The 13,395-nt window shown below is 38.4% G+C and overlaps 4 protein-coding genes across 4 annotated transcripts in view; 1 reads left to right on the top strand and 3 right to left on the bottom strand.

Annotated features, from left to right (window-relative positions):
• Positions 1–13,395, top strand: part of polrmt (polymerase (RNA) mitochondrial (DNA directed)) — a 121,433-nt gene that overhangs the window by 21,769 nt on the left and 86,269 nt on the right. The window lies entirely within an intron of this gene.
• On the bottom strand, positions 3,009–4,576 carry LOC121183274 (granzyme B(G,H)-like). Its single transcript, XM_041040280.1, has 5 exons — positions 4,421–4,576; positions 4,190–4,337; positions 3,969–4,101; positions 3,373–3,633; positions 3,009–3,289 (listed from the first exon to the last, which is right to left on the bottom strand). Exons 1-5 carry the CDS (start codon positions 4,479–4,481, stop codon positions 3,128–3,130), a joined length of 765 nt encoding a protein of 254 aa, XP_040896214.1. The 5' UTR covers positions 4,482–4,576; the 3' UTR covers positions 3,009–3,127.
• On the bottom strand, positions 4,866–6,679 carry LOC121183272 (trypsin-like). The gene is made up of 5 exons (XM_041040277.1): positions 6,561–6,679; positions 6,328–6,478; positions 6,093–6,228; positions 5,641–5,907; positions 4,866–5,557 (listed from the first exon to the last, which is right to left on the bottom strand). Exons 1-5 carry the CDS (start codon positions 6,622–6,624, stop codon positions 5,396–5,398), a joined length of 780 nt encoding a protein of 259 aa, XP_040896211.1. The 5' UTR covers positions 6,625–6,679; the 3' UTR covers positions 4,866–5,395.
• Positions 7,492–10,020, bottom strand: LOC121183273 (duodenase-1-like). Its single transcript, XM_041040279.1, has 5 exons — positions 9,860–10,020; positions 9,632–9,782; positions 9,397–9,529; positions 8,840–9,100; positions 7,492–8,742 (listed from the first exon to the last, which is right to left on the bottom strand). The coding sequence occupies exons 1-5, from the start codon at positions 9,915–9,917 to the stop codon at positions 8,578–8,580; spliced, it is 768 nt and encodes a 255-aa protein (XP_040896213.1). The 5' UTR covers positions 9,918–10,020; the 3' UTR covers positions 7,492–8,577.

Genomic DNA, 13,395 nt, shown 5'->3' with positions numbered 1-13,395 from the left:
TTTGTCAGCCTGAAGTAACTGTTGATCAGTATGAAATGAGTTTAATACAGTCAGTCATACTGATTCATTCTTCCTCTTTTTATATGATTTGCTGTTTACTTTTTGTTTTTAGGACACTTCATTTGTTTCCTTTAGGGCCCCTTTGGACGTCCTTTCCATCTTTATTTACTAATTTAGTGTCTTTATTTGATTCACTGAACAAGTGAAGAGCACAGATGCAACACCTAACTGTAATCTGCTGAGCACACATTATCCACTAACTGTTCGCTAACTGTAATCTAAATGCTGACCCTCTAACATTGTCCATTGCCAACCCTGTTTGTACTATGCTGCATGTCCTTCTCCTCCTCTCCTCCATTCATAGCTATCCTATCTTCCTCCTTTTCCTCCTTTCACCCAGCCTGGCCATCGTCAGGAGGGTCCCCCATCTGAGCCAGGTTCTGCTCAAGGTTTCTTCCTGTTAAAAGGGAGCTTTTCCTTGCCACTGTCGCCTTAAGTGCTTGCTCTGGGGTCAGGCTCTGGGTCTCTGTAAAGCGCTTCGAGACAATTTTGATTGTGGAAGGCGCTATATAAATAAAATTGAATTCAATTCAATTGAAAATTAAACACTGAGATTCTTTAGTGTGGAAATCAAAATTTGTCACTGTGACTGTTTGGCTGTTGTGGAAGTTCAAGCAAGCAAACTTAAGATGGGTGATAAGCCAATAACAATGGTGAATACCATTTGACACTGGAGTATGTTGTTTGATGAAAAAACAAGATGCTATATATATAAAACAGATACTAATGATTTCTAACTGTCACCATTTGATCATTCTTGGTTTTAATGAAACACCCAGCTCATTTCAACCAGCATATTTTTTTCAATTCAGTTGATTCAGCTGATTATCACTTGAGTGTTATAGTGAGTTGCAGTTTTACAGGTTGTTTATCTGTACGAGACCCACAACTTTCCTGTTCTGGTTTTGGCTGTGTGTTTTCAGCAAAAAGCTCTAAGAAACCCTCTGTACACCCACTATGCACATCAGAGGCCCTTACTTAAAATCTAGTTTAAGGCCTTTATTAATTAAGCACATATTGTGCTTAAATGGTGCATTGTTCTAGATAAGTGTGTACTCAGTTATGTTGCATTTACACAGACACACGCACAATGTACATATTGGGGGCTGGCAGTAGCGGCATAGGCAGAGAGGACCCAAGCACAGATGCACGTTGTAAATTATCACTCAGAGAGAAAGTAAGAAGCTCATTCATGTCCATGGCAGCCTGCAGTGCAGTCAGCTGAATGAGATGTAAGGTACATGAGGCAGTACTGGCGACTTGTGACCACGTGGATCGGGCAGTCAGGTGACTGGAATAGGAAGGAAAGTCTGAGGACATCTGGTAGGTGGTTGTGACACCGTGGTTAATTACAATATCACTGCTTGCAGTTCTGCTATCTTGGCATGCAAACTGCAGCTTGTGTGATCAGTATACAATGAGTTTAACACAGTCTGTCGCATTGCTCTATTCTTTGTCTTTCATTAGATTAAAATTTTGCATAGATTGGACTTCAATCTCTATTTTCTCCTCTCCTCCTCCTCCTCTTCTCTCCTCTTCTCTTCACTGTTTGTGGATAATATTTAATCCTGTGAAGTTAAGATGGATCAGAAATGCAGGTGCAGAAAGTCAAAATGTTGGTGTCATTCAACATTTTGGTTGATCTTAGAGGGGAATCTGCAAGCATAGATGGAGCAATTGCTAAAGCAATTGCTAGAAATTGTGGTCTTGACATGAGTTTGGGTAATATCCAATAACAGAGGTGCGTGCAATAGTTGTGTTGAGTAATGAACCTTTTCTCACCCATGCAATGCTGCTGCTGACTGAGCAGTCGTGTCTGTTTTGTCATCTCTGTTGTTTGGCGTTCAAATCAATTTGTTTCCTACCCACTGCTACACTACCGATGTAAAGGCAGTGCAAAGGTTTGATGCTGTAAATACAGGATTTGCGATTTGGATTCTCAGCACCCTGAGTTAATCTGACTTTTATGATACTATTCTAGTCTTCCTCAGATATGGCCACGCTCAACCTCCAAAGTCTTTCTAATGTAGTTGGTGGTGAATTTCGGAGGTTTGCATTCAACTGTATACATACACTCTATGATATTTCTTTTTTTTTTTTTAATGTTGGATGTATCATTACAGACATTTCCATGTAATAAGTGCTTTCAGTTCCGCTCAAGATGATTTTGTCTCACATTTTGTTACAACCACAAGTGGTGGAAACAGATGAAAAACCAAGATCCTTTGATCTAAAAATACTTGACGCAGCCCACCGAAACTTTTCTTTGAATTCTGCATTCTCAGTGTTCTATGAAGTTATCAAGCTATTACCCTATTTAGCAGACAGCGTGAGAGCACAAACATACACAAATCTAAACAGCGAAATCATTACCTTGTCTTATATCAAATTGCAGTATTATGCAGTATAATGCACTCTTTCTTATGGTTTCTTTTTGACAACTTGACCTTTGTGAAAGGGTCTGTTACGTCACACAGTTACATGTATTTACTCAGTGTATTTATTCAGCATCTGCAGATGTGTACAAGTCTGGTTACATTAGTCAGTGTGTTTCTCTTCTTAAACTCTCATATTCATGCTATAGAGTGCCACTCTAATCCAAACAATGCATCACTCATCCCTCATAAACTGGCCTGTCACCTTGTGGCCAAGTAGCTTATTGTTCTCCTTCCCCACACACATTTCTCTGCATCAGGTGTGTCACAGACTGAACAGAGTCTGTTGCCTTTAGAGAGAGTTGTACTAGTGGTCATTGCAGCCTAAAGTTTAGCCCTGGCAGAACCTCATGTCTCCTCACCTCTATGCACTGCTGTTGGAAAACCCTACAGTACATTCATCCTGACAAAACATAATTTGCAAACAGATACCATACATGTAGCCCTTAGCTTAACTTACCCTGAGAGCATCTGTGAATGTCCTGTTGTGTCTTATAATGAAGATCTTACCAAAAGTGTGTAAACATGTTTATTTTTTTATTTTGCAGTTTCCATTAAAGAGCAAACACTCATCAGACCAATTTAGACATGACAGTATCTTTCCTATACTGAAACAAAATCCTGTGTTTGGTTTAACATGTCTTTTTCCTGAGAATTTCTTTGATCCAAGGCAGGTATTTTGATAAATTCATATAAACATTGGGTACATTTGGGTAGTCACAGCTGAAGCCCCTGTTGAATGAAACAACACCAACTGCTTTCCCACTGCACACCAGAGGGCCACCAGAGTCACCCTGAAAAGAGGGAGAAGCATAATTTGTTGATCCGTTATTTAAGACTTGAAACCATTTAGACCAGAAATGACCGGAAAACTTACCTGACAGAATCCTTTGTTTGTGCCATATCCACCTGCACAGATAACATTGTCAGGAAGTCGAATTTCTTTCCATTGTTCCTTACAGTTCCTCAGGTCAACGATAGGCACTTGGACCTCTTGCAGCACATCCACAGGATAACCATAACTTCTTGTGGAACCCCATCCAGCTACATGACAGTTTTCATTTTGTTTTGGGTTTATTTCATGAATTGGAAGTTGAATTGTTTGCACTCTGGTGTTTAGTTGAGCTTTCCTAGACAGCTGGAGACACACAAAATCAGACACTTAAAGCTTGAAACCGGCAAGAACAGACAATGAGAGCAGATTGATGGAAATTATATTTTTTTTTTATCTGGTTATCTCAAGAAAAATGAAAATGTTTGAAATGAATTTTGAAATAGCGGGTTAATCATGTCTTTAGACATTTTTTTTTTTTTTTTGAGAAAATAAAGAGTCATATGACACGGCCATGTCATATTATCCTTTTAAGGACATTACTATATCGAACTCCAGTGATCCTGTTCACTTTGTAATAGCATGCGAGAGCTGCACATACACATAATACGCAGAAGATGTGGTGTTACACATCTGCTTACTTTCAGGAGCATGATGTCATTCCCGTTTGAGACATTCACGTAACCTGGGTGTTTGCATCGCATTACATCGTATCTCATGTCATCAGTAGCCTCCTTGAGATTGTGGGTACCAAGAACAACACTTGTAGGATTCCTGAAGGAAGAATGATTGAGAAGTTGACAGACTCATTTAAGTAATATTTAGATTAAACAAAACTGCTCGGAGAGGAAAGATCACTCACTTGTCATCACAGTGCGCAGCAGTGACGACAAAGTCTTCACTGACAAGGAATCCTCCACATATGTGTTGTCTGTTTGTTTGTACTGAGGCCATGTACAGCATTGAGTTCTCTGGGGCTTTTTTCCCATTTATTATTTCACTCCCCAGTGCTGAAAACGTAAGAAAACAATGAGAAGGAGTCAATGTCGCTTTTGTAGGCTGTAGAATAATAATCAGATTTTTGCATTCTTACCATTTTGCCCGAGACTTGCCAGGACATGAAAAAGCAGAAATTTGTGCAGAGCGCTCATCATACCAGCAGGATGCTCGGCTTGCCGTCTCGTAACAGTCAAATAGATCCTTATATATAGACAGCAGTTCAGTCACTAGTCCAACCACATCCTTTTTGCTGTGCAGCTTGTGTTATCTTTTCACCACCTTGTTAGCTTATATCAAAATAACAGTTGTTGTTCTTTCTGTCTTTAAGCTCATCTGATCTGACTCCCTTCTCTCCCTGTTTGTAGATTACTACCAAGCCACATCAAAACATGAACCTCAGTTGGATGACAGGCCACTAAAACTTTGTTTGACCAGATGAACCATAGAAACCACAGTTTCAGGTTTGAGCCTCAGTGTTCTCACGGTCACAGTCGTGAAACAAACGCTTCAGTTAAATTCCCTTCATTATTAATGGACAGCTAACAGTCAAGCATTATTATTCACTTGTTTTATTTGGCAAGAATCAAAAGTATGTTTAAATGAAATGTTTTGTTGAGTGGGGATGCTGGCTTTATTCAAACGTAACCATCCGTACATCAACAAAAATAACTACAACACATGCAGGCAAACATACACATACAGACTTACTGCCAATACATTTTTAAATGTTTGTCAAAGTGATGAAAAGCGATGTCTTTTTCATATCATTGGTGTAGTATTTCCAATAGGACATTGTAAATTTGACCCTTAACATTCTATACATCAGCTGTTGGATTTGTGCTGCTGATAGTGAGTTGGATTTTTGGAGGCTTTGCAGAACCTTTTCAGTGCAACAAAAAATGTTTTATATATATATATATATACTACATCAAACTCAACCTGAATACTTCTATGGTTATCATGCTGGGACGTTCTAACTTTAATCCCAACTAATCTTTATTTTGCATTTCTGATAAAAAGCAAACACCACAACAACAAGACAAGTGTAGCATGATATGCAGCGTTACATTTAACAGTCATTTTTCTTTAGAATTTCTTTGATCCATTGGTGGTGTTTTGATATATCTGTATAGATGTTGGGTACATTTGGGTAGTCACAGTTGTTTCTCATGTTGAAAGACACAACACCAACTGCCTTCCCACCGCACACCAGAGGGCCACCAGAGTCACCCTGTGAGGAGGAAGAAGCGGAATTTGTTGATTCATTATTTAAGACTAGAAACCATTTAGAACAGAAATGAGCAGAAAACTTACCTGACAGAATCCTTTGTTTGTGCCATATCCACCTGCACAGATAACATTGTCAGGAAGATTAAATTGAATTTCTTTCCACTGTTCCTTACAGACCTTCAGGTTAATGATAGGCACTTCGACCACTTGCATCTCAACCACAACTTTACCACCAGTTTTTGTAAGACCCCATCCAGCTACACGGCACTTTTGATTGTCCTTAAGTCTCATTTTAGGACCGGGAAGCTGAATCGGTTGCATTCTCTTGTTCAGCGTAGCTTTCCTAGACAGCTGGAGAAACCAATTTGTAGCATACTTATTATCTTCCATCACACCTTAAGTAAAAAAAAATAAAAATAATTTCTTGAAGACGGAGCAGCCATGAACAATGATGACAGCACTTTGCTTTTGACCAGTTTGGGAAAAAAATGTGTGATTTCACGTAAGACTGTCAGACTAATTTAATATCTACTTACTTTGAGGAGCATGATGTCATTTCCACTTTTGAAATTCACATAACTCGGATGTTTGCAACTCTTCACACCATATCTCATCTTATTATTAACAACCTTCTTGAGATTGTGGGTACCAAGAACAACACTTGTTGGTTCCCTGAATGAGAAAGAAAATTATACATTTTATTTTATTTTTTTATTTTTTTGCAAAATAGTGGGTTCCTTTGGTTTGATGTCAGAATCAAAGATTGTTCACCTTTTGTCACCACAGTGCGCAGCTGTGACCACAAAGTTTTCACTGATAAGGAATCCTCCACATATGTGACTCGCATTGTTTTGCACTGAAACCATATACAGCATCAAGTCATCTGGGGCTTTATTGCCGTGTATGATTTCGCTCCCAAGTGCTTAAAAAACAAACAGAGTAAAGGATAAGTCAGTGTCCCATTTTGTACGACAGAGAGTAATAATTCAATGTTGTAATCTTACCGTTCTGTCCGAGACATGTCAGAAGATACAAAAGCAAACCGAATTTGAGCAAACCATGCATCATGCTTTCAGCAAACCCAGTGATGAGTCAAGTTGGGGTGATAAGTCAACCTTTTTATAGGGCTTTAAGCTCAGTAAGCAAACCTGTGGTTTTTGTTCACTTTAGCTTTAGCCGCATCCCCTCTGCATCAGGGTAACCCGTAATGTTCTCACAGTGATGGGTGCATGTGGTCAGCTGTGAGCTGTCATGCAGCATTTTGTGGTCAGCATGTGATAGGTTTAACACAGGCTGTCTGATGAATCCATTTATTCGATTAGTTGTTTAATTTCTTTTCTTTCTTTTCATTTTGTATCTATGGCACTTGAAATTTCAGGCCTTTACTGTCTCACTGTTTGGATACCACTTCAAAATTCTTTGTTACGGGTCTACGTTTTAGGTGGGACCTGTGGGCTGCTGTTGACCCGAAGCCACAGTTTCAAGCTTGAGGCTCGAGTACAAGTATTCTCACAGTCACAGTTCTGATACACCCTAGTTATAGTCATTTAACCACTGACAGCCAGCAGCCTAAAGAAACATAATGACTCAGTATTTCTCTGGACCACAGTGGAACATGTCAGTAAGTGACGTGTAAGTCCTTTAGAATTGATCACACTACATTTGTCTTAAAATATGGTCCTGAGTTTTCATTCGCAAGAAGCATCTAAATTTTAAAGTTTTTCTAAATAGGATAGCTCGTAAAGTCTTGATTAGAACACATACATTTATCACCAGTAGACTCTAAACAGCAGCCTATAAATGTAAATATATGGTTTAAATAAGCTAGGAGGTGGACTTGGTCTTCTGCTGGGAACACAGCCACACAACAGGTGTTGAGTCAAAATATGTCGATATATTGAAATGTGGTCCCCTCATAGCTGGCATCAGCTTAGGTTTTTTTTTTTTTTTTAAATATTTATTTAACATAACTCTCACTGCTACTCATTTTTTTGTAATCAGATCAGTAAATATAAGAATAAAAAACTACATCTTGCTTGCTTGTTGTGTGATTGCATAATTTGGATGATAAATTTGCAAAACGTTTTACAACTATGAAACATTTCATATGACACTTAGTGAGTCGTTTGGCACAGGAAACAGTAACCACACAATATCAGCTCTTTAATGACAGATATTGAGATTGCATATCATTTTACAACGCTTGTGTTGTCAAAAGTCCCTCTCACCACATGCACGGTTTATTTCATCCAGACATCTTCATTCACATCTGCATTTAATACAAACTTGTGTTGCATGGATCTTTTTTTTTTTTTCTTTTTACCACCATCCATTTTCATTTTGCATCAATGACTTGGTTGAAATTATTTTTGGACCACGCTGGTTCTGTTTCTCTTACCTTTTTTTGCACATTACCAGTTACCCACATCAAATGCGCTTGTTGTGTAAATGTATTACACAGAAGCACAAGCGAAACACAACAGATGTTCTTTGGTGTAGATCTATGTGACACAACCAGAAGAGTTCTTTGAATTGTGTAGCAATCTTGAACCACAGCAACCACAGTTTCCAGCTGCAGATTTGAGTACTGATGTTCCCACAGTCACAGTTATTGTTTTATATTTTTTATTCTTGTTTAACAGATAGCAGTCTAAATAGGCATCACTACACAGTCTGTTGATGTTACAGCTGACTAGAACTGAATATGTTTTTATGTGAATTGCTATAAAAATGTTTTTTGACTATTACTACTGGAGGCTTTAAGCAAACATATACGATTAACAGTAGCAGGCAGATGACAGATGTCTCTGCACCTCAAGCAAGCATTAGGAAAGCAATAAAAAAAAACCCAACATGGACAAAAACTACTGCTTAAAACTCATCCTGCAAGGTTTTGTGAATATTTTGTTGGACAAAGAGCCTTTGAGCTTGTGTTGATGACGATGTGATGGCAAGTTTCACAGAGGGAAACTTTGTTATATTTCATTTGAAGCTCATATACAATTAGTAAGACTGTTATATTTAACACTGCTTTTTCTTGAGAATGTCTTTGATCCAGGGCAGGAATTTTGATATGTCTGTATAGACGTTGGGTAAATCTGGGTAGGTGCAGTTATTATTGTTGTTAAAGGAAGCCACTCCAACAGCATACTTCCCTTTGTACACCAGGGGGCCACCAGAATCACCCTGTGAGGAGGAAGAAGTTCAGTATGTTAATTATGATTGAAGATGCTTATACCATTTTACCCAGCTGATTTTTCCTATGAACAGACAGAAAACATACCTGACAGAATCCTTTGTTTGTGTTATATCCACCTGCACAAATAGTATTGGCAGGAACCTTGTTGTACCACATCTTCTTACACTTCTCCAGGCTGATGATCGGCACTTCCACCTCTAGCAGATCATCAATGACTTCACCACGACTTCTTGTGTAACCCCACCCAGCTACTTGGCACTTTTTGTTTTCTTTAAGTTTTGTTTTAGAATCTGTGAGCTTAATTGGCTTGATTGTTTTTTTGCCCAGGCGAGCTTTCCTAGACAGCTGGAGATACAAAATAAGAAAATAAAAGTTAAAAACTGGCAACACCTCATTTCATAGCATTTCCTTTGTCTCCAGCAGAGTTCAAGCTAACATGTTGGAGCTAGTGAGAGGGCCGGGAAGTTCAAGTGTTGCGTTGCCTTGTTGTACCCAAGTCCAGCAGCAACAAAAAACAAGTCAGGTCAATAAACAGCGAAGGGTCTCAGCAGCAGTACAGCCAAAATAAGCCACAGTAAGCTCACTTGTCACAAGTGAGTTTTTAACAGTGTAAATCTGAGATTGAATCGATATTTACTTACTTTAAGGAGCATGATGTCATTCCCTTTTGAAGTCTGCACATAAGATGGGTGTTTGCATCGCTTCACGTTGTATCTCATGTCATTATTAACTTTCTTGAGATTGTGGGTGCCGAGAACAACAGTTGTAGGCTTACTGCACAAACAATGATCGAGAAATTGACAGAATTAATGTTAAAAAATTAAAAGGTTATATTTAGATGAATCAAAAATAGCTTGAAGGCGAAAGATTACTCACAAGTCATCACAGTGTGCTGCAGTCATTACGAAGTCTTCACTCACAAGGAATCCTCCACATACATGACCTTTGTTGTTGTTTTGCACCGATGCCATGTACTGCATCGACTTGTCTTTGCTCTTTTTGCCATTTATAATTTCACTCCCGAATGCTGAAAAGGAAAAAGGAAAACTTAAAAGAGATAACGTCTCGCGTGTATGCTGTAAGAATAAGATTATGCAATCTTACCATTTTGTCTGAGACATGTCAGAACATGAAAGAGCAGAATTTTGTGCAGAGCGTGCATCGTGACTGCAGGACCTTGAACTTGTTGCCTTTGTGGGATGAAGTGGCACCTTTTATACAGCAGTTTGCTCTGTTAGCACCTTGTCTTCCCCTCTCACACCTTCTCTAGTTCCATTCTACGCTCATCTTCATTTTACATTTTTTAGTTATAATTATCTCTTCTTTTTGTTCAGCCCATTTGGTTCTAGTTCTCTCACCGTTTCGATTCTTAGTCACATAAACCTTTGTTGGATGAATTTAATAAGTGTAGAATATCAGTGTATAGTTTTTCATTTATGTAGTTATGTGTCTTTTTTTTATTGATTGATTTTTTTTAGCAGTTGAGGGTTCTTGCAAAACATCCCACCTTCTTGTTGCAACAAATCTGTGAAAGGTAGATGAGTCACTTCAACCACAGAACAACCGGCTTCAGCCTCATGACCCCAGTTGTTCTTGTCACAAAAAAAACCCCTCAGAAAAAATAATAGGTACATGATGAGCCCACTTCAGTGCATGATGTGTCATGAACATGTCGCTGTCTCACATAGTGTTTGTTCACATTCTGAATACAGTGGTGCTGGCATTGTGAGCATAGCAGAGTTTTAATGTACATGCTCTTTGTAAATACAGGAGCCATGAAGTAGCTTTAAATGTGATCAGTTAGGTCCTAAAGTAAAAATATAAAGTCAGGCATGACATATAAAATCTATACAATAGGCAATATAGGCAATAGAAGCTGCAACCTTTGAACCTCCTTCTTGTCGTTTGGATACTACTTTACTACAATTAATCAATTTTAAATTGATTAATTTGATTTAAAAATAAAAATACACCACCGAGATGTTTTGCTGTGGATCTGTTTGAAGAAGATGACTATTTCAAACTGTTACTGACAGGTGTGGTTTTGAGTGGAGCATCACACTTTTAACAGTCAAAAATGACAGCTGAACCTGTGACAAAGATGTGTTATAGAAAACCACAGCTTCTGGCTTCAAGTGTGAGTTAATATTCAACAGTCACATTCAAGAGACCAAGGATCTAGAGAACTTTAATTATAAGTTTTCTATTAACAGTCTGAAGTAGTATCATTAATAATCATGTTTACAATACATGCTTTAATGTTTTACTTGACCAAATTTGCATGTGTTTTGGCCGGCAAAAAAAAAGACCCCAACATATTTTTACACAAACAAACCTGTCTTTATATAAATACTATACATGCCAATATGTTGTGTCCTGCTTTTAATGGTGCACTGCTTTCCATCTTTGTCACTGTGCAAACCTCTCACTAGCAGATACCTGCCCTCAAAAAAAAGATTAAAAAAACACTCTAGCCTCAAATTGTTGCTAGAACACTTGTCCTTTTCTGTCATCTGTTGTTAAGTTTTGTTTACAACCCTTCTTATTTAATACCCTGATCCATTGTGCCTTTTTATATCTACATTTGCATACCATCAAAGTATGCAGTACATATCCACACAGCTCAGTTGTTACTCTTACTTTGGTCAGTTCTTCATGATATCCAGCAGAGTGGGCCAGAGTTCAGTGTAAGAGTTTTAAAGTTGCTGTGCTTTTGACCATCAGAGGGTGCCGATTCTCCATCAGTACACATCTACTGTAAAGTCATAAATTGAGCTGTTTAATGAATCTTCCTAACAGTACCTGCCTGAATTCTGTGGTACATTTAAATAAACCCTCATTTTAAGCGAACGTGTGACATTATAACCCCACTACAAATACCAGGGGAAATGTTTTACAGTTTGTGACCTTGAGGTTATTTATTAAGTGGGACAGGGGTATGAAAAGGAGGCATCCTGCTGTGGTTCAGAAATTCAGAAACAGAAATTTGATTTGTATGCTATGATTCCTAGTTTACCAGAAACTATTACTAACTATATCAAACATGTTTCTATATCAAACTAAGTTTGATATAGAAACATGCAGCAAAGACCAAGGATATCCAAAGAAGCTCATCCCATTTACAGGTTTCCATTTCTGTACAATATCCAAAAAGAAGGCAGCTGATTGCATGGTTGATTTGTATTACTTTCTCTTACAGTTACTGTCTCCAGTCCTAGTATTACAGTACCAAACAATATGGGACACAGACTACTAACTAACGTGACTGATTTCTTGCAGTATGTCTGACTGGTTGTACCACCATCACGTAAAGTGAGTTTTAAAAAACTGCTCAACAAGGAAAGACTTCTGAATTTTGAAGAAACTAAACAGCACAGAGCTTCAGGGGCCGATCAATTTGAGCTCATCCAGCTGCAGCCACTGAGTCTGGTGCTGAGGCTGGGGAAATACAGGCCAGGATGGGAGGAATCACTTCACACTAGATAGCTACTGTGTTGCTGTGTTTACTAGCTTATTAGTGGTCATTGTCATTTAATGTATATATCAATATAAGGCTGAGATTCATCTTTCTGCCCTCTTCATATTTATCACAATTTACTGTGGCTTGACTCTTTGTGTTGATGTGGATGCTGGAGGAAATTTTTTTTACTATGCATTGAGGAGGCACAGCAGTGTAGAAGCACATGGAGTTATTGCTCTCAAGAAAGATTTCAGAGGCTTGTGTCACACACTACAATGTGTTTTCAAAATAGAAAAAAAAGGAAACTTTTCTTCTGATTTCTCCACATTTCAACATAGTGGGATGTTGTTGTGTTGCAATCCATGGATCATCTTTACATAATGTACAAAGGTGTACAGGAAGTATTTGCAATTTGCTATTGATCCTTTAGGCCCTTTAGGCCCCTGACTCTGCAGTCAAACCTCGCAGCTTGTCTAGACTGCTTTTATTCTACATGTCATTATGTTCCACAGTCTGTCTGCATAAGTTTTTTTAATCCGTAGTTTTAGCCAGGTGTCTAATTTCAACATGATGATGGACCTTGACAAAGGAAACTGACATTTGCACATCATACTCATTGTCAGATACAACCCACAGTGTTTTAATCCCATAAAAAAGCCTCCTCATCTCATTAATATCAAACCTCCTCACAGGAAAAAACAAAAGCTGATTTTGACATTCTACATGAATGTTAAGGAAGTACATGCACCTGTTAATCTTTAAATTGAAAAAAAAAACTGAAAAAAAACCTGCAGTGTTGAAGAAATATCGCTATGCATGCAGTGACAAAACGCAGAGTCTGTCTGGTTTCACAAGCATGAAGAATTACTTCACACTCAGCAGGGCTTGAGGGGCAGGGTGGATAGACTTTGGCACGGCTCAAACTTTGCATGAAGCAGCACTGACTTTGGTCTTTTCCAGTCACTAAAAGCCAAAGACAACCTCCTGATGTTGACTGGGATGTTGGCCAACATGTGGCTGGCCTGCCTCAGCTGACCAAACTATATATAAGGAAATGGTCTGTGCCCCTTTAGGATGCCACTACCTTTTCTGTGCTTTTATATTCGTAGATTTTGTATATTATTATCTTTCCATTGCTTATATACATTTGGATTACATTCCTATGCATTTTGACAGCTTA

This window comes from Toxotes jaculatrix, chromosome 6 (genome assembly GCF_017976425.1).
Source record: "Toxotes jaculatrix isolate fToxJac2 chromosome 6, fToxJac2.pri, whole genome shotgun sequence".
Classification (NCBI taxonomy): Eukaryota; Metazoa; Chordata; class Actinopteri; family Toxotidae; genus Toxotes; species Toxotes jaculatrix.
The sequence above is the reverse complement of the archived record's forward strand: the minus strand, read 5'-3'. Positions and strand labels throughout refer to the sequence as shown.

Excerpts from the sequence above, each read along its gene's own strand:
- LOC121183274 (XM_041040280.1), bottom strand. The coding sequence starts at position 4,481 with ATGATGAGCGCTCTGCACAAATTTCTGCTTTTTCATGTCCTGGCAAGT. Across the intron at positions 4,102-4,189 it reads GCTGCGCACTGTGATGACAA|GAATCCTACAAGTGTTGTTC; the intron begins GTGAGTGATCTT and ends TTCTTCCTTCAG. Across the intron at positions 3,290-3,372 it reads CAAACAAAGGATTCTGTCAG|GGTGACTCTGGTGGCCCTCT; the intron begins GTAAGTTTTCCG and ends CCCTCTTTTCAG.
- LOC121183272 (XM_041040277.1), bottom strand. The coding sequence starts at position 6,624 with ATGATGCATGGTTTGCTCAAATTCGGTTTGCTTTTGTATCTTCTGACA. Across the intron at positions 5,908-6,092 it reads ATGACATCATGCTCCTCAAA|CTGTCTAGGAAAGCTACGCT; the intron begins GTAAGTAGATAT and ends TGGTTTCTCCAG. Across the intron at positions 5,558-5,640 it reads CAAACAAAGGATTCTGTCAG|GGTGACTCTGGTGGCCCTCT; the intron begins GTAAGTTTTCTG and ends TCCTCCTCACAG.
- LOC121183273 (XM_041040279.1), bottom strand. The coding sequence starts at position 9,917 with ATGCACGCTCTGCACAAAATTCTGCTCTTTCATGTTCTGACATGTCTC. Across the intron at positions 9,530-9,631 it reads GCAGCACACTGTGATGACTT|TAAGCCTACAACTGTTGTTC; the intron begins GTGAGTAATCTT and ends TTGTTTGTGCAG. Across the intron at positions 9,101-9,396 it reads ATGACATCATGCTCCTTAAA|CTGTCTAGGAAAGCTCGCCT; the intron begins GTAAGTAAATAT and ends TTGTATCTCCAG.